This window comes from Paroedura picta, chromosome 2 (assembly GCF_049243985.1).
Source record: "Paroedura picta isolate Pp20150507F chromosome 2, Ppicta_v3.0, whole genome shotgun sequence".
NCBI classification, from domain to species: domain Eukaryota; kingdom Metazoa; phylum Chordata; class Lepidosauria; order Squamata; family Gekkonidae; genus Paroedura; species Paroedura picta.
This window is the reverse complement of record NC_135370.1, coordinates 39,737,115-39,757,865: the sequence shown is the minus strand read 5'-3', so window position 1 is coordinate 39,757,865 and position 20,751 is coordinate 39,737,115. Positions and strand designations below refer to the sequence as shown.

The following is a 20,751-nucleotide window of genomic DNA, read 5'->3' as shown; positions in this document are numbered from 1 at the left end:
TGTAGAGTTTTTAATGCTGAGCATCCCCTTTTGAAATCAGCATCGGTCACCCATCACAGATCCTGGTGTCTTGGAAGCTTTTTTTTTTTAATTACGTTTATTTAAGGTCTTTAATTACAAAGGATATCATTATGCCAGTCAGCGTACCCACGGGTCCATTAGGCAGTGGTGTGGCACATTTACAGTATTTTAAAAATGTTTATACTTTATGTGCTCTTTTCAGAATGTAGAATTACTTTACACCCTCATTAGTACAATCAGTGTAAATATGCAAATGTTGGGTCAGATTCTGTCTCATCACTGGATGATACTAATTTTTGTTTCCTGAAGAGTGTTTGGGCTGGCACCTTGTTTAAATTATGCAGTCATTCTACAATCTGTCTCCAGTAACAGCCCCCCCACCCGAATTAATGTTTACTTTGGTAGTCTCATAATTGCCATTTAGCCTGTCCTTTTGGCGTTGATGACCCACTTTTCAATTCAGCCTATTAAACTTAGCCAGTGCTCCCCCCCCCCCGCCCCCAACACTGATAACTTAGATGCGTTTGTAATAATTACAGGTAAAAACTTGGGCGCTTATATTACACGGCATCAAAAGTAACTGTAATGTTTTAGTGGCAGGCAGGGCACTTGACATACAAATACAGAAAACATAGAAGACAAAACCTGGCAGTGGCAGCATTTTAAATCTTGCTGAGAGTGATTCTAGCATGTGCTTGACCGTGCAATCCTAAACAGAGTTAACGCCTTCCTAAAACCGATGAAATCAATCTGCTTAGGAGGATGTAATTCTGTGTTGGATTTCTCTGGTAAGTCTTCCACGATAATTGTGCTTAGCTTTGGCTGGGTTGTCGTGTATATTTAAACCCAGAAACACAAAACTGTTCAAATAATGCACGTTGTATATTTTATCTCTTAATTTTTGTCCGAAATTATTGTTTTGCAAAAAGCAGGCTCGGTGTCAGCATTCAACAAGCAGTAATCCATGTTTTGTGCAGGTAAAAATCAGGATCAAACTACACTTATGTAGGAGGTTCATGGGTGGATTTAACTTTTTTTTAAAAAAAAAGAACATGAAATGCCCTTTACCGATGCTGCATCCCCAATCCAGGTTTCCTCTGGGTTCCTTTTTGATATTAAAGAAGACATCAGGAGCTCTGATCACAGATCTTTGTCAGAGAGTGTAATTTGACCGTCACAGTTTTGCATCAGAAACAAAGTCCCATCTGGTTTCCAGTAATTTTCATTTTTATGTACCAGTCCTCTTGCATTCAGAAATGACTTCATTAAAAATACAGTGCAGCTCTGGGGTTAAGCCCCATTGAATAGGTCTGATTAGACTTGCTTAGGATTGCCCTTAGTTGGTCTATTTGAATAGGTTACAGCAGTAGTCCCCAACCTTTTTATCACCGGGGACCGATCAACGCTTGACAATTTTACTGAGGCCCGGGGGGGGTAGTCTTTTGCTTAGGGATGTTGTCACCGCTGCCTGAGCCCCTGCTCCGCTTGCTTTCCCACTGGCACCCCTGACTTCCTGCTGCCCACTGGGCGGCGCTGCTAGCAGCAGCTGCGCAGTGCCACGCCAAGGGGGAGCCTCAGCCATGGCGGCCACTGGAGAGCACCAAAGCTGAGCTGGTGGCAGAGTGGCAGGGCAGCCCCCAAGGCAGCAGCCAGGGAGGAGGATGAGAAGGGGCCATGGCCCAGTACAGACTGATCAATGGACCAGTCCCGGTCTCCGGACCAGGGGTTGGGGACCACAGGGTTACAGTAAATGCTTATTCAATCAAAACGTCAAGGTGAAGAAATACTGCAGAGCTATGCAACCTCTTTTGTGTAGCTTGATAGCCATGCTTCTTGGGTTTTAGTGTCAAGATATTAAAATCAGGCATAAAAAGTCAACATGATATAGTGTGAGGCAGGTTAGACTCTGATTGAGTAGATCTAGATTCAAATCCCCAGTTTGTCATACATCCCATTTGGTGTCTGTGAACCAATTGCTGTCTCTCAGCCGAACCTGCCTCATATTATTTTGTGAGAATAAAGTGGGGAAAGAGATCGTGTACATTGCCCTGATGAAAGGTAGGTAAAATGCAATAAATAATTAGAAACTTGTGTATGGAATTCACAGATGGTTACCTCTGGAGTTCTCGTAAGATTTGTGTTAACCGTATGCATATAATGCTTGTAAAATAAAAGTATGCACAAGTAGAGGACCTGCAATTACTTCTGGGAGGGAGATTTCATTTCCCTTCCCCCACTATTCCTCTTTCTCTTACCTGAAAGCTCCTTGTTGTGGGTACAAGGGGGCTAGTCTAAGAGGGTGTCTTCTCCCAGGAGCCATCTAGTCACACACCCCTGCCTGCCTGCCTTCTTCAGCCCTGGAGCAATTGAGGACCTTAACTAGCAGCCACCACTCTATTCTGTGGGTTCAATTCAGGGAGGACCCAAAATATTAATTTCCCTTCATCCTCCAAAACAACGCCCCTCCACTAGAAAACTGTTGACAAGTGATTGGCCAAGCTTGAGGCATGAGGCTCCAGGCATGTTAAAACAAACTATTTATTAAACAAGTTGGGTAATAACCAACAGATGTCTAAAAGAATTTAAGAGCTACAGCTTTAACAGGGGATATGTCTCAACCAACAAAGCAAAATTAATAGATAAGGAAGCTGTCAAGAAAGCAATGAAGCTTCCTGATGTAGCTGCCTCAGGGGTCTCCACTGCACTTTCTGGGTCCAGTCCATTCTCTTTGGGTGAGGGATTGTCTCCTGCTGGATGCAGCCCCCCTGTCACTCAGCTCCTGGGAAAAGAATGTGTTCTCTCTTGGGAGGGGGGCTTCTATTCTTTATCTCATGGCCCAGCTTCCTTGGGGGTGATTGGCCTTCCCTTGTCCTCTAATTTCACCCCAGTGCAGTCACAAGGCTCATAGGGTGGTTTCAAATTTTACATGAGGCCTCAGAGACATCTTTGATGCCTGTAAAGGTAAAGGTATCCCCTGTGCAAGCACCGGGTCATGTCTGACCCTTGGGGTGACGCCCTCTAGTGTTTTCATGGCAGACTCAATACGGGGTGGTTTGCCAGTGCCTTCCCCAGTCATTATCGTTTACCCCCCAGCATGCTGGGTACTCATTTTATCGACCTTGGAAGGATGGAAGGCTGAGTCAACCTTGAGCCGGCTGCTGGGATTGACCTCCCAGCCTCATGGGCAGAGCTTTCAGACTGCATGTCTGCTGCCTTACCACTCTGCGCCACAAGAGGCTCTTTTTGATGCCTGTAGGCTGCTTATTTTTTAGCCTTAGCCTCCTTTTCCTACCCCACACTGTTTCCTCTTTTCTTCTTCCAGGGAACCCTATATCTTTACTTTTGCATGCTTCCTTTTCTGCTTCTCACTCACTCACCCACCAACCTTTTACCTGCCTCCCTGTGTTTAGCTGTGGTTATTGATTCACTTCATTTATGCCTGCCTTTCTCCATAATGGGAACCCAAATAAGCTTGCATCCTCCTGACTTCCATTTCTTCCTCACAACCACCCTCTGAGGCAAGTTAGGCTGAGGGACACGTCCATCTGTAAGTTTCCCTATTAGGATGGGAATTAGAAGCTTGGTTTCCCATTTCCTCGTCTGAAATACATCACGCTGGCTTTTGTGCAGTAGCTGCTATTGAATGGTAGTAAGCAGCTAGTCCCTGGGGGAGTTGCAGAGGTTGCATGGTAGCAAGTTGCTCGCAATACTGTATGGTTGCCTAGCAACAATCACTGAAGGCAGACATTTCTTAAAGCTACAGGCACTGCTTTTGTTGTATTTTTTTTGGGGGGGGGATTAACCCCATTATTATTGTTGTTCAGATTTCTGTATAAACCCAGGGCTTTCCTCAGGTTTGTAAAATATCTGTCTGGTCTGTTAATGGCTTCACACTTAAGTACAAAGTTCACAGTAAATATAGATTTAAAACATAGATAAAAGCCATGAGGTAGCGGGTATAACAGTACATCCAGATAGCATATAGCAACATGTGTAAGTTGCACATACAGTAAGGAAGACCAAAACATTGATTGCACAAAATAACCAGCGGATCAAATGTGTTTTGGCCCAGAGAGCCTTCTTCAGTGGTCTAAATAAATACAAAATACCCACACAACCTTTGCTGTTTCCTTCAGGTTTCAGTATCCACAGATAAGGCCATGTTGAGAATTAGATACACTGATGTTTTAATGTGTTGGCTTACCAATAGTTAAGTGATAGTTTACTGAGATGAACCCCGTGTCTTTTACCAGATGAACCCCATGTCTTTTACCATTTAGCCAAGGCAAGCCTATGACAGCCTGGACAATAAGCTCCAGTGACTTATGAGGGAAGAGTCCATTTTGATTTCGCTGATTTCGCTGAGGCTGTGCTAAGGAGGAGGTTAACATGCGTTGGTAAGCTCAGAACCTTGAATCAAGGAGTTCCAGACTTTGAATCCAATAAGATTATTCATAGCAACATACCGAAAAAAGACCCTGATAGGTCATGAAATCCCTACTGCTCTATGTAGTTTTTTTCCTTCTTCTGCAGCTCCTGCCCACAAATTCTCATGTTGTTGTTTGCAGCTAAGAAGTTTGGAGATGTTTGATTATGGATGACATGGTCACTGGCCATTGTTCCTGGCCTCCATTTTAAAAGAACAAAGTTCCATTTTGAGAGATAGCAAAGCTTCTTGTCTTGCTTCATATGTGGATTTCTCGGTCACCTTGGCGACAAGATCTAACTCTCCCCCTGAACCCCTTCATCCAGCCTGGTTAATGGTTGCCCAATGACGTTTTAAGTATTTCAAATGCGTTAAAGGAATTTTTCAGTTCCTGGCTAGCTTAAGCAATGGTTCAGCGTTTAAGAATGCTTAATTTAAATCAGCCGTCATTAACATGAGGAATAGAAACTGCATCTTTGAATACATTTTCCTGATTGGCTTTTCACAAGCTATCCCTCCTATGATATAGCTTGATCTCCATCAGAAGGAATAGATAGGTACAATGTTTACAAATACATGAAGATTTTATGTTTGAGAGAAGGCAGGACTGGTAAGTCCAGTCCCTTTGGCACTCTTAGATTGGGTATGGCCTCATTATGGTAGCCAATATTTCAGTGGGGCCTGGAGATCTCTCAGAATTACAACTGATCTTCAGATGACAAAGATCAGTTCCCCTGGAGAAAACGGCTGTCTGGAGGGTACATTGTATGGCATTATGGCACCCCTTTGAGCTTCCTCCCAAAACCAACCCCTCACTAAATCCCAAAATCTCAAGAAATTTCCCAACACATAGTTAGCAACCCTACCTCAAACCCTTGTAACGAAAGCAATTTTAGAAATGTAGAAATAGCCTTTTCTCTTTATTCCATCAAGGGGAAAGCAAAGCTTGCTTAATGGACAGATTTAGAAATATATTATTTGATCTGAATTTCAAGTGGTTTTCTTAATACTAAATCTGTTGGACTAATTTGCCTATGTGTCAATACTGTTACACATACTACAGGTAGACCATTTCTGTACCGGTAACTTTGTGCCGGCCTATAGGCTGGAGTTTGAGCTGGGGCAGGTTGCCCTGCCACTTCCTGCTCCTGCATTGGGGAGCATTTGGCCTGGTGCACCTCAGCCGCCCCGGATTTGTGCTCCTGCATGGGAGCTGGAACAGTGAAATTCCCAGTGTGGAAATGGTCATAGACACATATTTTGATTTTTATGTCAGAACTAAACACTACCTTTTTGGTGGGTGAAGGGGAATTCCCTCTCCTTTTCAGCAATGGAACAGCTGGTTGGATCCAACCCAGGGTATAGAGAGAATTTGAGACCAATGATGACTACTGGCCCTAAATTCAAAAGAGTACCTAAGTAAGTTAACACCCTAGCTCTGTCTCCTGTACAAAAGAAGTTAAAGGGACAACACAGGATGGTGCTAAATTTCCACAGATTCCTACAAAATGACTGTTTTTGTAGTTACAACAAAAAATAAATTATCCAAATCTATCCTTTTCATATTTGATCAAGGCATAGTGAATGGTGCCTCTGGTATAAAATGTTACAAAATATGCTTAGTGGGGAGGAAAATCACCCTACTCTTTTCGGCATGGGTTGGCTCTAAGGCTCCTGGTGCTAAGCAAAGGACACTGCGTGTGCGGAGAGAGGGGGGATTTTTTTAGAGTGGTATGAAATCCTGCATAGCTTTTTGAAGAGATACAGGTGAAAGAGCAATTGGCAGTATTCCCTTCTAGTCATGAAGGGGAATGCCTTTTAATTCACACCATGGAACCTATGGAAGCAGCCTGCAAAATCTCTGTTACTGATATGCTTTGACTCCTTGTATCTGTCTCTACCTGGCACACCTGTTGATGTCATTGTGGAATATCAACATTGGCTCTGCAACCTTGTGTTTAATGCTGCAAGAAGTCTACAACACTTTAACATTTCACAGAGATGCTCATTCAGTACTTTGAGATAACTATATTTCTTGAAATTGTTAAGAGAAAACCAATCTCCTGATTCAAAATGGAAGCATGACTAGACATTTTATAGCAGTATATGATTAAAATGTTAATATTGTTATTATACTGTGTAGCCTCATTTAGCATAATAGTTAAGATACCAGGTCTCAAACAATCATATGAGGGAGAACTTAATTTTGCCTCCGATAGGGTCCACTGTCACTCCCATCCTCTGACCTTGAACTGAAACTTTTTAGTTGCCGCTACAATTAGCTATCCAGCCAAGTGTGTCTTCTGAATGATTGGTGGATCCAAATTCATTATTTGTGAATAGATGCTATTATCTACCATAAGGGGTGTTATGAATGAGCACAAAAGCTACAGAATGAGATACATTGAACATTTGGAAGGATATAGGTGAGTGGTTTTTAAGAGCCTCTTGTGGCGCAGAGTGGTAAGGCAGCACACATGCAGTCTGAAAGCTCCGCCCATGAGGCTGGGAGCTCAATCCCAGCAGCCGGCTCAAGGTTGACTCAGCCTTCCATCCTTCCGAGGTCGGTAAAATGAGTACCCAGCTTGCTGGGTTGTAAACGGTAATGACTGGGGAAGGCACTGGCAAACCACCCCGTATTGAGTCTGCCATGAAAACGCTGGAGGGCGTCACCCCAAGGGTCAGACATGACTCGGTGCTTGCACAGGGGCTACCCTTACCTTTAGGTGAGTGGTTTAGACGAATTTCATTTCTGTGGAGTGCATTCAGCCATAGGTTACCTTAAGAAGAACAGAAAAAGACCTAGGGCCAGCTGTCTATTGCCTGTACAGTGGCGGGAGGGAGATATGAAGGGCAGTCTTTGGTACTGGGCAGCATTCAGCTGAAACCTACTAGCCTTATGGTGTGGAAGTGGCTCTACACTACAGCAAAGGAAGGAAGGAAAGAAAGAAAGTAGGAAAGAAGGAAACCATGGTGTGTGTTCAGGTATTCGTTTCACAATGAAAATTAACAGTGCAGCACCCAGAGACCTTGTTTCACAAAGCTGAAGAAAGAAGAGAAAGCCCTTTCCATTAGCATCTTTGTGTAAAACAAAAATTTTAAATTTCAGTGAGATAGATAAATACTTACAGTAAAAATGTGCTTACATTTAATGGCTGTTCTACTATAGCAAGGTAAACAAAGCATGTTGCAGTGAAAGGGGAATATTTATCCTTTTCAAGATTTTGAGTCCAAATCAAAATATTGGCTTTAGGGAATGATGTGGTGATCCTGAAGTATGCCTCTTAGTTATGAAGATGCTTATTTGAAGGATTTATCTAGAATCCCGGACTTGTAATGTGATAAATGTAAACCATAGGTATAATAGAGCCAATATTACAATACGTGCATTTGCTTTTTAAAAATGCTATTTCTAGTGCAAAGTGGCACAAGTCACACTTCCTGAACAAGCAGAAAGAGTTTCTCTTGAAACGTGGGTGGATGTGTGTGCTGCACAGAACCCTCCCCCACCCTAAAATGTAACAATAACTGGACCTTGAAGTTTAAGCATCCATCCCAGAGAAGGGCCAGATGGCTCAGTATGCTGAAATGAGACAGGTGTAATCTCTTGTAAGAGAAAGCTTTTTTAAAAGATGAATTGGTTCGCTGTTTGTCAGCTGTGCCATCTTTGTCTCTGCTCTGAACCAATTACAGAATAGAGACAAAAAGTATTATAAGGATGCCATTAAAACCGGGTAAAGGAATATTACATTTAAAAACAAGCCATGTCCTGTATCTGTATGAGGAGTGTAGACTCTCACTTTAACATTTGTTCTTTTAGTCCAGCTGTGATGCTCAGTTTTATAGCAGAGATTAATGTAAACAGAAAACAATGGCTTTCTGTTAGCAATCATACACCAACAGCTCAAATAATATGCTTGATTAAATTAAAGCTAGGAGAAGGGTGCTCATGGCATTTGGTTTGATTGACCCTTCCTGAAAATAGCTCCACCATAGTAATGGTAATCCTTCCTTGTGAAATAATATTCCCCAGACTTCAGTTTAAAAGCATACATTACTCCATTTAGTTTTCAAATTCAGCCTGTAATAAGAATTAATATACTCATTCATGGTTGGGTTCATAAAGCACAGACAGTTGAGTTCAAAAGAATAATTATTAACAAGTATATATCTAAAAGGGGAAATGGGGACAACCAGTTTCAGAACTTCTAACCAACTAACATTACCTATGAATCAGGGATACCACCCTGTGAGATTAAACCAATTTACACAAATATCAGAGGGAACCAGATGGTTCTGTTATAATGTATGCAATAAATATATCACATCTATCTTTATTGGCAACTAGTAAAAGAGCCCATTGTATCCTAAATACAATGGGCGCTAGGAGGCAGTGGGAGAGTAAAAGATTTCTTACCCGGCGCTGGGTTTTCTGACTGGCGGCCATTTTTTGCGGCGGCGGCGGCTTGATCGGCGGTGGCGGAGGCGGCTTAACGGCGGAGGCGAGGTAGCAGAGGCTTGATCGGCGGTAGCAGAGGCTTGAGGGCGGAGGCGGCTTTATAGCGAAGGCTTGAGCGGCGGCTTGACGCGGTGAGAGGCGCTTTGCGCCTCTCGCTGCGCCAAGCCGCCGGCCAGGGAGCCCCCGGCAGCCGCGCTTCGCGCGACTGCCGGGGGCTCCCTGGGCGGCGGGCTGACGCGTCGGAGGCGCGAGCCCGCCAGCAAGGCCTCCGACGCGTCAGCCCGCCAGCAAGGAAGCAACTGCGAGCCGCGTGAAGCGCGGCTCGCAGTTGCTTCCTTGTGAGTGGGGTGGGAAAGACACCCTAATTGGCCAAAGGTGGCCATGTGACAAGCTTGCCTTAAAGGAGAAGCCCCTAATTTCTCTCAACTTCTGTCGGTCTTGGATTTTTTTCTCCCTCCTCTGCCTTCTTCGATCCTCTCCCCCCCCCCCCCAAGAAAAGAAAGAGGCTCCCTGCTTGGCTCCTCCCCCCCCTTCACGAAAAGAAAGAAAGAGGCTTGGCTCCCCCCCCCTTTCTGAACTACCCTAACCACGTGCAGAACTACCCTAACCACGTGCAGAACTACCCTAACCACGTGCAGAAGACTTTCCTGTTTCAATGGGGAGGGGGGGAAGAGGAAGACCCGAGTTCAAATCAATCTGAATTCAACAGGATTGACAATGGAATAAACAAAGTAAGTGCAGACTCCGCCTAGAACTGAGAGAGGAAGCTGTAGTGATTAAAACATGTACTGGAGATGCTGGGAACTGAAAGTGAGGCCCCATGCCTAAAACGCTCGAGTTAATTTTTTTGCTGTTGTTTTAGAGATAATATATAGTTGAGATATTTATCACACTGGAATTCCCTACCAGTTAAAAGCACCCGTTTAAAATATGTTGTTCTTTACTGGGTTTTTGCTGAACGGGACACTTTATGTACCATGGAAGAAAAGCAGGCAGTGAAAAGAATATTGTAAAGGGTGAATTGTGCAGCACTAATTGATTCTTGCCAGAAGGAGGGCTAATTTATACCTTTACCCTTGGCTTGACTTTTAGCTTTCTTTTGTGCTCCTTCCGCTCAGTCCTTTCTTCTCTTGGGCCTCTTCCCTCATTCCCACCAATGCCTCCCTGAAGCTTTGGAATAACAACTTTTGAAAGTTATTTAAATCAAACTTGTTAAAAGTTTGTTTCTGCTGTTTTTCCAGACCTTTAGCTCACGTCGTCCGGCTTCTGCTTGCCTTTCCAGTGCTTTGTTCGGGTTTGATTACATTTGAATGTCAAAGCTGGTCAAATGCCAACCATTCGTTCTAATTGTAAGAATGGTTATAAGGTGAAGTGTGATAATGCTTCATAATATTTACATCCTGGTTAAACAAACGAAGCTGTTGTTTGGAAGAGAGGCATGGTCTTAAGTATAAAACATCTTTTCCTATAAAAGCTGTAAATAGAAGCATAAATCAGCGTCCCTTGCAAAATACAGTTCATTGGGCATGACTTTGCAGAATCTCTACTGAAGATCAGTATTATTATGCTGTTAAAGGTGGCTACTTTTGAGTTATAATCTTTCTGACCTGGAGAATACCATCGAATAGGAAAAGGAAATCTCTTCGGCCACCTTAGCCACATTTATTATTGGGTTATCTATATTGGTGAATTGGGAAAGGGGTTTCTGTTCCTATAGCTGAATGTAGCATGGCAGCATTTGCTGACAGGGGCTCATGGGAATTGTACTCCATGAACATCTGGAGGACCACAGGTTGACTACCCCTGGCCTACATCACATAAATATTGTCACTGAAAATCAGCCTACTCTCAGTTCATTTAGAATTCGACAGGCCAATTCAGCAAGGCCTGGACTGCCTGACACTGCTATGGGCTAGGTAGAAAATCTGTGCCCTCTTTTTTCATTAGATTTCTTGGGCGTCCATGCCTAGGACATATCCACCTTTTATACATGTGGACGCTCAGACTTAAAAGTATGCCTTGTGGATCCACAGCAGTGTGGCTTGATTGGCCTTAGTGCAATGTCTACAATACATGTTGTAGTATTTCCCATTACTACGCATGGGTGTGAAAATTGGAAAATGTTGACAGGAAGAAGCTGGTTCATTTGAAATATGGTGTTAAATGAGAGTTTTGTGGATATTGTGGACCACCAAAAAGGCAAAAGAGTGGTTTCTAGATCAAATCAAGCCTGAACTCTCCCTAGAAGCTAAAAGGATTAAACTCAGGATATTGTACTTTATGACATTAAAGTCACATTATGAGAAGACCAGAGTCACTGGGAAAAGTTGATTGAGAAGGCCGCTGCAGATCAGCTCCCAGCATTCCTGGAGAAAACATTGGTGTTCAATCCATACCAGTCGAACTTCTGTCCTGGCCACGGGGTGGAGATGATGTTGATTGCCATGGTGGATGATCCCTGGCACCAGCTGGATAGGGACCACTTGGCCATTCTTATAATGTTAGATCCATCGGCTGCCTTTGATGTAGTCAAGTTTTTGGCCCACCACCTCACTAGGACCAAGATTCATGGGATAGCCCTCCAGTGGCCCTCCATTATGCTATGTTAGGGATACCCTGGATGATGTTTCTTCTACATGTGGCTTTATTGCATGGAATACCTCTAGGGAGCAATAATAGGAGAGGGTTGTTGCCTTTGTGCCAGCCAGGTGTTCAGCTGACTGCTGTTGGAAATAGGACGCCCATTCCTTCCTTCCTTCCTTCCTTCCTTCCTTCCTTCCTTCCTTCCTTCCTTCCTTCATTCATTCATTCATTCATTCATTCATTCATTCATTCCAATTTCTATGCCACCACCCTCAGAGTTACCAGCCCATGGCAGCTTACAACAATCTAAAATATACAATAAATCTACAATAAATTAATTACATTAAAACAGCACATTAAACAAAACCCACCAGCATCATCACACAGGACTCGAATACAAGAGACAACACAGTTGGTAACTTCTAGCAGCATAGGGGCATCAGGATTTCAAGGAGGACCCAAGATCCTGTCCTCAACCAAACACCTGGCAGAAGAGCTCCATTTTGCAGGCCCTGCACAACTCAGCTACTTCTGTCAGGGCCCTGACATCCTCCAGGAGCTCATTCCACCAGGTGCCGGCAAGGATTGAAAAGTCCGTGGCCCTGATTGAGGACAGACAGACCTCCCTTGGGCCTGGGACAATTAAATGGACCTGTGTCTGAGTCCTCGAGGCTTTTCCTTTGGTAAATATTAATTCCTAACGCATTAATATTTACCAAACCATAAATCCCTAGGGCAGCTTGTTAATTTATAATGGTGGGAAAGACTGGATTCTAGTTATAGATAGTACAATTTGATGCTGTGAAGATGAATTTCAATTTATGCTTTTATTACCTGCTAAGCTCACAGAAATAAGCAAAACTGGGGAAACACAGAACATCAGAAACAAAAGAGGCTGCTGTTTCTGGCTGGCTAAAGTTTACAGGTTTTCTCTTGTAGTTATGCTTTCTCCATGGAACAAAGTCTGACAAGCCATGGATCATAGTTGATACCCCACATCCTTGACCAAGGGAACCAGACACACTTGTTAATTTCCTTCCCTCCCATACTGTTCTTCAGGGTTGCCTCAGTCAGTCAATCAAGAAAATAGTGGAGACTTAGTCCTCTCCAGAATCATATGTCCTTTTCCACTTAAGACTTTTAGAGATGGGTATTCTGGTGTGCACAGTTGATGTTGTAGATCAGAGGTAGTCAAGCTGTGGTCCTCCAGATGTTCATGGACTACAATTCCCATGAGCCCCTCCCATCAAATGCTTATGGGAATTGTAGTCCATGGACATATAGAGGACCACAGGTCGACTACCCCTGTTGTAGATGAAAGATCAGAGGATTCTACCTTGAGCACTGCTGGGATGAAATTTGCAAGGCCCTGTGACGGCTGAGAGGGTGTCCTATCTGGAAGGCAAGGTGTCCACATTCTGGTTCCCCATCACAGGAAAATGACATTTCGATTCAACTAAGGTCTTGACATAAATGCTGTCCTCCCGCTCCAAACAACAAATCTCTCTCTAACAACAAAGTTACATTCATGCCCGTGCGAGGCCTGGAAGGGGCCTGGAAGAGTAATTGAATCCTTGCCACTGACCAGATGGAGAGGACATTTGGCAGCAGTCTCTCCTGAGGCCTAGCAGTGGTAGAGGTAGTTTGTTGGGAATTGTTGGGAGACCTCCCTCAGTGGGAGGATGCTTGCCGGTGCTAATGGGTTGCCAGCTCTGGGCTTGAAAATTCCTGGATATCTGGGGGTAAAGTCGGGAGGGGGTGGAATTCAGTTGTGTATAAGGCCATAGAGTCTACCTTCCAAAGCAGCCATTTCCTTTAGGCCAGTGGTTCTCAACCTCCCTAATGCCGTGACCCCTTAATACAGTTCCTCATGTTGTGGTGACCCCCAACCATAAAATTATGCAAGTGTTCTTTCACAGGAGTTAAAGCGAAACTGACCAATGGCGTGAAGAGCCATTGTTCATGATTGTATATAAATTGGCTTTTTCCCAGGGTTTCACAGTTCTGTCTCTTATGCCCACCATGCCAATCTTGCTCTTTTCCACTGCTCCAGACAGGCACCTGCAGGAGGAGCGGCAACAGTGGCGGTGCCCCCCCTGGCCAAGCTGCTTGCCCTGCCGCAACCTCCTGTGAAAGGGTCGTTCGACCCCCAGGTTGAGAACCACTGCTTTAGGGGTATTAATCTCTAAAAGTTTCATGAAATCCTGGGTTTCTTGATAGCCCGTCAAGGATTTCCTGAATGGGTGGGAGTTAATTAATGTTTTATGTATTTTTAAAACGTGTTAAACATGTATCAGGTGATATGCCCACCCTCTGCTCCCAAAATGGCCAATGATGGGCGTGTACACAACTATGCTCCCCAACCGTATTCTGCATGATTGTGCCACTTCTGGGGTTTCTCAAAGCCTGAAGAATGTTTCAGGGGTTTCTCAATGGTAAAAAAGTTGACAAGAGCTGCTATAGTCTGAAGATCAGTTGTAACTCTGGGAGAGCTCTAGCCCCAACCTGGAATTTGCAGCCAAAAAAGCTGCCAAATGGTGGGGGTGGAACAAAGCATTAAAAAAAATAATAACCCTCAAACTTTTTTTTGCTACCTTCCAACCTGGAGTTTAGCAACCCTAACTATTAGAGTAAATCATCTATTGTTTTCAATCAAAGAGCAGTCCTGAATTTTTAGCTTTTTGTGCAATATTTTATTTGGAGAGAAAAAAATTACTATTTAACCCTAAGAAGGACTGAATCTTAATATTTCAGCCAGAGGGTTTTTTGTGTCAGCTTTCATAGGTGGCATAAAGAATTACAAGGATGAGAATCTTTTATAACATGGCTTCAATTCTAAAAAAAAATCAAAGTATGTGTGCATGTTTTCCTGCAGTCATCTTTAGCAGTAACATTTGGGCAAAATACCAACAGAAACCTGCAGTATTTAACCAAGTGACCCTCCACTTCTGTCCTGTAAAATCCTAGCAGCCGAACAGGAGCGAACAAAGTACAGCAGTGCAATAAATCAGCCCAGAAATCTAAACCGACATCATTGCTAATCTCAAATCCAAACATCAAATGAAACCACTAATGTGTAACGTGTGCCGCCATTGAAGGTTCTCCCTGCCTGGACTTTTTTGTGATTGACAATATGGACTTCACTGCCTCAGGAGGCCAGAGAGTTCAGTGCTTGGCTGGATGTTTAAAGGATTAGACATATTCCAGTCTCATATTGTAGGGTATTATCCCAGCCAATTGTAAAGAGCAGGAATTACTGCTCATGGTCAAAATGCATTAGGCAGGGGCTGGGTTAGTTAATGCAAGGCTATTGCGAAGCAACCTGGCGTTAAGAGAATGCTGCTGCCTCCAGGATCGGCTTGGCACACATAACGATGACGGCCTGTAGGCTCTCAGTGGTAATCAGTCTGCCGTTTACACACGCTGTGCCCAAGTTCGTAGGCACAATGTAATAAGCACGGATATTAAAGCAGAGCAAAACAGCCATTCTAATGTTTGGGATAGTTTAAAACAGGCTTCTGAGATTCCAGAAGGAACCATAAGCTGATTTGTTTCCTCCCCGCACCGTTACCAAAGGCTGCTTTTGATATTGCAGTTTTTGCTTGTGTGAACACATCCTCCAGTCACGGTTAAGGGAAGGCGGGGGGGGGGGGAGAATCTCAATTGCCTTTGTGTATAATTGTAAGGTAGCTCACAGCACTGGTCGCGGGAGTAGGCTGGAGAAATGGGTTTGCGCCGCTTCCAGGCAGTGTGGGAGTGCCTGCCTAGCGCTGCACTTCCGGCTTGCCAGTCTACCCAGCTTGGTATAGTGGTTAGGAGTGTGGGCTTCTAATCTGGTGAGCCAGGTTTGATTCTGCACTCCCCTACATGCAGCCAGCTGGATGACCTTGAGCTCGCCCCAGCGCTGATAAAGCTGTTCTGGCTGAGCAGGAATATCAGGGCTCTCTCCGTCTCACCTCCCTCACAGGGTGTCTGTTGTGGGGAGAGGAAAGGGAAGGCGAATGTAAGCCGCTTTGAGACTCCTTTGGGTAGAGGAAATGCGGCATATAAGAACTAACTCTTCTTCTTTTCCTCTGTAACCCTCCCACCCACCCAGCCCGTGGGGCCTTGCAGTGGGGATACGACCAACTCAGAGCTTACCAGCTGCTGGCCTGTATAAAGTTTGTGTCTCTGGTACCTTGTATTACATTTTATGACACACACGGCCTGGCCCAACAAAAAAGTGACATTCATGTAAGATCCGACCCTTGTAACAAATGAGTTCAACACCCGGGTAAGTCATGGTAATGCCTAAGGAGAGGCGAGGATCAATTGTGTTGAGGTGTCATGATCAAGCCGTGGTTAAACCTTGCAATTTGTCTCTCCCGGCTGCATTCAAGAATATGAAAAGGTTTTTATACCCTGTTTTGTTTTTTTCTCCTGAGACTCAAAGTGGCTTGCCATCGTATTCCTTTCCTCTCCTCACAACAGGCACTTTGTGATAGTATAGGAGGGGCTATACTATGTGATAGTATAGGAGGGGCTGAGAGAGTTCTGAGAGGGCTGCGAATGACTCAAGGGCACCAAGCAGGCTTCCTGTGGAGGAGTGGGGAATCAGAACTTGTTCTCCAGATTGGAGTCCATCACTTTTAAGCACAATACCAACCTGGCTGTCACATCTGTACTTCAATATTGACTCGTCTCTTTATGTCAGATTACGACATCTATACGTGTGTGGAGACTGGGAGAGGGAGGGCATAGGTGCAGGCTTTCTTCCATAAACATAATCAAGAATGGCATGGAGCACCATGCTAATTAGATGAGTGAATCAACTCTTTACGCCAGAGGTAGTCAAACTGCGGCCCTCCAGATGTCCGTGGACTACAATTCCCATGAGCCCCTGCCAGCATTCGCCGCAGTTTGACTACCCCTGACGCAGTAGTCCCGCAACACGCATGGGCTTATGTGACCGTAGGGCAAGTCTGTGACCGTAGGGCAAGTCTGTGACCTACTGTTTCCTTACTAATGTTAACTGCTGTCCCAATAAGATATGATTTCTAAACTGAACTTTATCAGCACTTATTCTTATTTTGATTTTATAAAGAGCTGACACAACATCTTGGTCCAGGGGATTGGCAACTTCTAGAAGCCTCTCTAGGACTGTTTATGCACTGGAGGTTTCATGCTGGGCTGCAGGCTGGAGTTTTAGTCATGGCAGGTTGCCCCGCCTCTTCCCGCACCCACACGGGGGAGCATTTGACCCAGTGTGCCTCATCTGCCCCTGATTTGTGCTCCTGCCCGGAGCTGGGGCAGTGAAGTTCCCAGTGCGTAAACAGTCTAGGAATCCAAAACTGTGCATTTTAGCCCACTAAGGTCGCAACAAGATGGAATTGTCATATGGAGAGAATGGCTGGTTTTCTGTTAGTTTGGGTGCCAAACCACAGTGATTTTCCTCAGAGCTTTTTCACAACATCAGGTTCCAATTGTTGTCTTTCTGTGGTTTCCTCCGTATTTCTCCAATTTATGTCTGATTTGAGAAAGCACAGCAGAATAGTGTAGGAACAACAGAAAGACAGTAAATGGAAATCAAGGTCTTGAGGAAGCCCTGGGGGAAAATGCTGTAGTTTGGCACTTAACCCACAGGAAAACCTGTGTGTGAAAAGACTTAGTGTAATGAAGAAATAAATCCAGTTTAATGGAGCTGGCTTCACTTTTGTTGCTGTTTGCGCATCCCGTGCCCCCTCTGTCTTCCTTTCCTTAATTTTATGTTTCTTTAAATATGTTGGGAAACCTAGAGGGAACCTTTGTCTAGAGGTGTGTGTATGGAAGGGTCTGATTATCTTTCTCTTTCTCGAAGGTTATTCTAACAATGAAGAGACAGCCTTTAGGTTCCTGCTGTTGTAAATAGGAAATCACCTGAGGGGAATTCAGATCTCCAGCTGCTAGAGCTATTGCTATCAGGGACTTGTCCCCATTTGTTAGGCCCTTCACTTAAAGTACAATTACATGATATGCCTAACTAGTATTGGGGTCATGGGTCACAAGTAGACTTTCAATCATATATGAGGAGGAATCACCCTAAAAAGCATTTTGTGCCATGAGAGAGCACGGGGGGGGGGGGGCAGAAGGGTTTCTGGTTTCCCTCCCATCCTACTTTCATCATTTTTCTGCACAGCACTAAATGAATGAGCACTTTTTAAGGTGAGTTTCTCGATGTACGCCCTACTATGAGTCAAGTGACTCACCCGTGACCTGACATCTATCCAGGCGTGTTGAGTAGTTTGGCCCTTATACATGCTGAGTTTGCAGATGCCATAATTTATATTGTGTATTCAAATATTGCTACAGAGTTCCTTTATCACTCCGGGTTTCAAATGAAAAACCACACAAAGTACAGTATAACCCCAAGTATCCCCTCTCCTCAAAAATACTTTAGCCAACACCCCATGAATAAAATTGCTTTATAGTGCTCCTACAAACTTCTACTGGAGATGACTCTTTCACATCCCCAAGTGGTTCATTCCAGAGCAGGGGTAGTCAAACTGCGGCCCTCCAGATGTCCATGGACTACAATTCCCAGGAGCCCCTGCCAGCAAATGCTGGCAGGGGCTCCTGGGAATTGTAGTCCATGGACATCTGGAGGGCCGCAGTTTGACTACCCCTGTTCCAGAGGGTTGGTGCTACTCCAGAAAAGGTGTGAGAGAAGCCAGGTGGGGATAGCCTGAGAGGGGGAACAAACGAGAAAAGAACCATGAACGGCCAATAGGGGGCAACCTCAAAATTGTCGGCTGGTGTGTGGGACATCTGGGCAGAGTCACTCAGACTGTTCTGTTGTCAAAAACCTCAGTTGCAGTTTGTGCTGTCTTATGTGCCCTTTGTTTATGCCTTGCTTCTGCTTTACTTATGGTGCACTGCACTCTGGGTGTTACGAGACTTAAACTTCTGCTTTGGAACGTGGTGACCTGATGACCTCTGCTTTTTGTCACCTTCCAGTTCTACTATCCTGGGTAATAATTTTCAATTACACAAACTGCTAAAAGATTCATGAATCTCTGTTTACCATGGCAGTGTTCTTTATCAGTGGACTAAGAAGCTATCGTTCGCTGGTTGTTGGCAGGTCAACATTGCAAATTCCCAAACTACTCAGACAAAATGTATTATATATGGTAACATATTCAGATGCAGCATCTCAGGACAAGTTGGTTCAAGGTTGAGGAAAAGGCCATTATTAAGCAAGACAAAGTCAAATGACAATTTAATTAGCCTGACCCAATGAGGCGACAGCTTAGATTTAAGGTCCTGAGGAACAATAGTCTGTTCTTAGATAATATGATAGTTGCTTGTTTTTCAAGTCTCCAGGTCCATTGGCCTGTGTACATCTGTTGCTAGGTAGGGAATAGATAACACCGTCCTTGAAGATAGCCTGAAATGTTGTCAAGGGGTGGAATAGAATGGGAATCGGCCACGTAAGGATTCTTCCTAAGAATGTACAATGCTTGCTCAGTTATAGCATACTCCCACCATACTCTGTGGCCATCATGTGTGGCCTTGTGTCATTGAGGTTAATTTTTCACATAGAACTTTCTGCCCCAGGTGGATTGGGGCAAGGGATCAGCTCAGTTAATGGGTTCCAAAGCAATTTGCTTTGTTTCGGAAAAGTGAGAAATCAAGTCATGAGTAAGAAATTGTGCTGTACTTAACAAAACTTACTCATGTTACAATAATTTATAATTAAAGTGATATCAAAATTGCCAAGGTTTGGACAAGCTATGTCTCTTGGCCAGTCATATGCCTTTAGCCATAAAGGTTTCCCCACTTTTGTTCTCAACGATAACAATTTTTTAAATGTGATTTAGGCTTTCCAAGCTTTTCCCTATCAACAGCTCTGTCTTTTGTTTCTGATCGGATCGTCTTCCTGGTTGCATCAAAAAGACAACAAATATATTATATATAGTTCTTAGGTGTTCTGTTAGGTTTCTATGAGTTTTATGCAGGAAAAAGCAGGAACCCCCCAGAAAACCTGCCTTAGAATGGCTACAAAGACCTTGAACTCCTGGGCTGCCGTCCAATGTTTCCTTGCTTCATTGCCCCTGTTTCTCTTGCAGGTGCATGTGACAGTATTGCAGCTATGAGCGGAATTTTAAAGAGGAAGTTTGAAGAAGTGGATGGTTCCTCCCCCTGCTCTTCTGTGCGGGAGTCGGACGAGGATGTCTCTAGCAGCGAAAGTGCTGACAGTGGTGACAGTGTTAACCCATCTACGTCAAATCATATTACCCGTAAGTACGACAGCTGGACAGTAAACTCTGCATTCTTATTTCTCCCCTTTCTTCATTAAACACCAATAAGTAGTGCGTGAACATTTTTCTTCATTAGAAAAGAGGCAGAGATCATTTGAAGCCAACTCTGCCTCTTAATTATTTATTGAACCTTGGTACTCTGCCTTTCCTCATGGTTCAAGGCAGTCTACAATAGGACTTAGAACTGTACTGCTAATTGTGCAGTTAGATTTTTTCCGTCATGAACCTTGGACTGCTCTTGGAAGCAGTACATAGCTGGTGCTACATGATGGGTTTTCTGGTTGGGTCTACTTCTGGTGCTAATCCAGGCCCTTGTCATGGGGAGGATGTTACCGTAGGTTAGGGTTGCCAGTTCTGGGTGGGTGGAGAGTTTGGGGTTGGAGCCTAGGAAGGCCAGAGTTTGGTGAGGGCCATACAATCCATCCTCAAAAGTAGCCATTTTCTCCAGGGGAACTGATTTTGGCCCCGTGGAGATTAGTTTTAAAGCAGGAGTTCTCTAGGTGGCACTTGGAGGTTGGCAACCCTACCACAGGGCCCTATTTCTGCACAACTTAGGTAGGATCAACATACTGTTACGTTGTTTTTTATTTTATTTGTTTACCAACTTTATGCAACTTTCCTTTTGCCCTGATTTGGGCCACCAAGGAGGCTAACAGATTAAAAACATAACAGAATGAAAACATATCTACCGCCTTATGAATCCATCTGACCACTATGGTCATCTTTAGAGGTCCTATTTTGGATGTCCCTGCCTTCTGAGACTAGGTGGGTGGCTGCCCCAGGAGATGGAATTTCCAATCAGGGCACCAAAGTTCTGGAACTCTCTCCCCATGGAGATGTCTGTTGCATTCTGTTGCCGTCTTCCACCAGCGGAAGAAGTCTTAAAAAAAAAATCTGACATTCCCTCAGTGATCCTGCCTTCCTGCCCAATGTTCTAATTGTTGCTTTAATGTTTTTGTATATATTTTATCTCTGGTTTTCATGAT

General features: G+C 44.1%; 1 protein-coding gene across 6 annotated transcripts in view; it reads left to right on the top strand.

Annotated features, from left to right (window-relative positions):
- Nucleotides 1-20,751, top strand: part of CSRNP3 (cysteine and serine rich nuclear protein 3) — a 132,922-nt gene that overhangs the window by 73,212 nt on the left and 38,959 nt on the right. For all 6 annotated transcript variants that reach the window (XM_077319852.1, XM_077319851.1, XM_077319849.1 and 3 more), the window contains one exon: nucleotides 19,574-19,744. In XM_077319852.1, coding sequence (XP_077175967.1) covers nucleotides 19,574-19,744 — 171 coding nt within the window. The remainder of the gene's footprint in view (nucleotides 1-19,573; nucleotides 19,745-20,751) is intronic.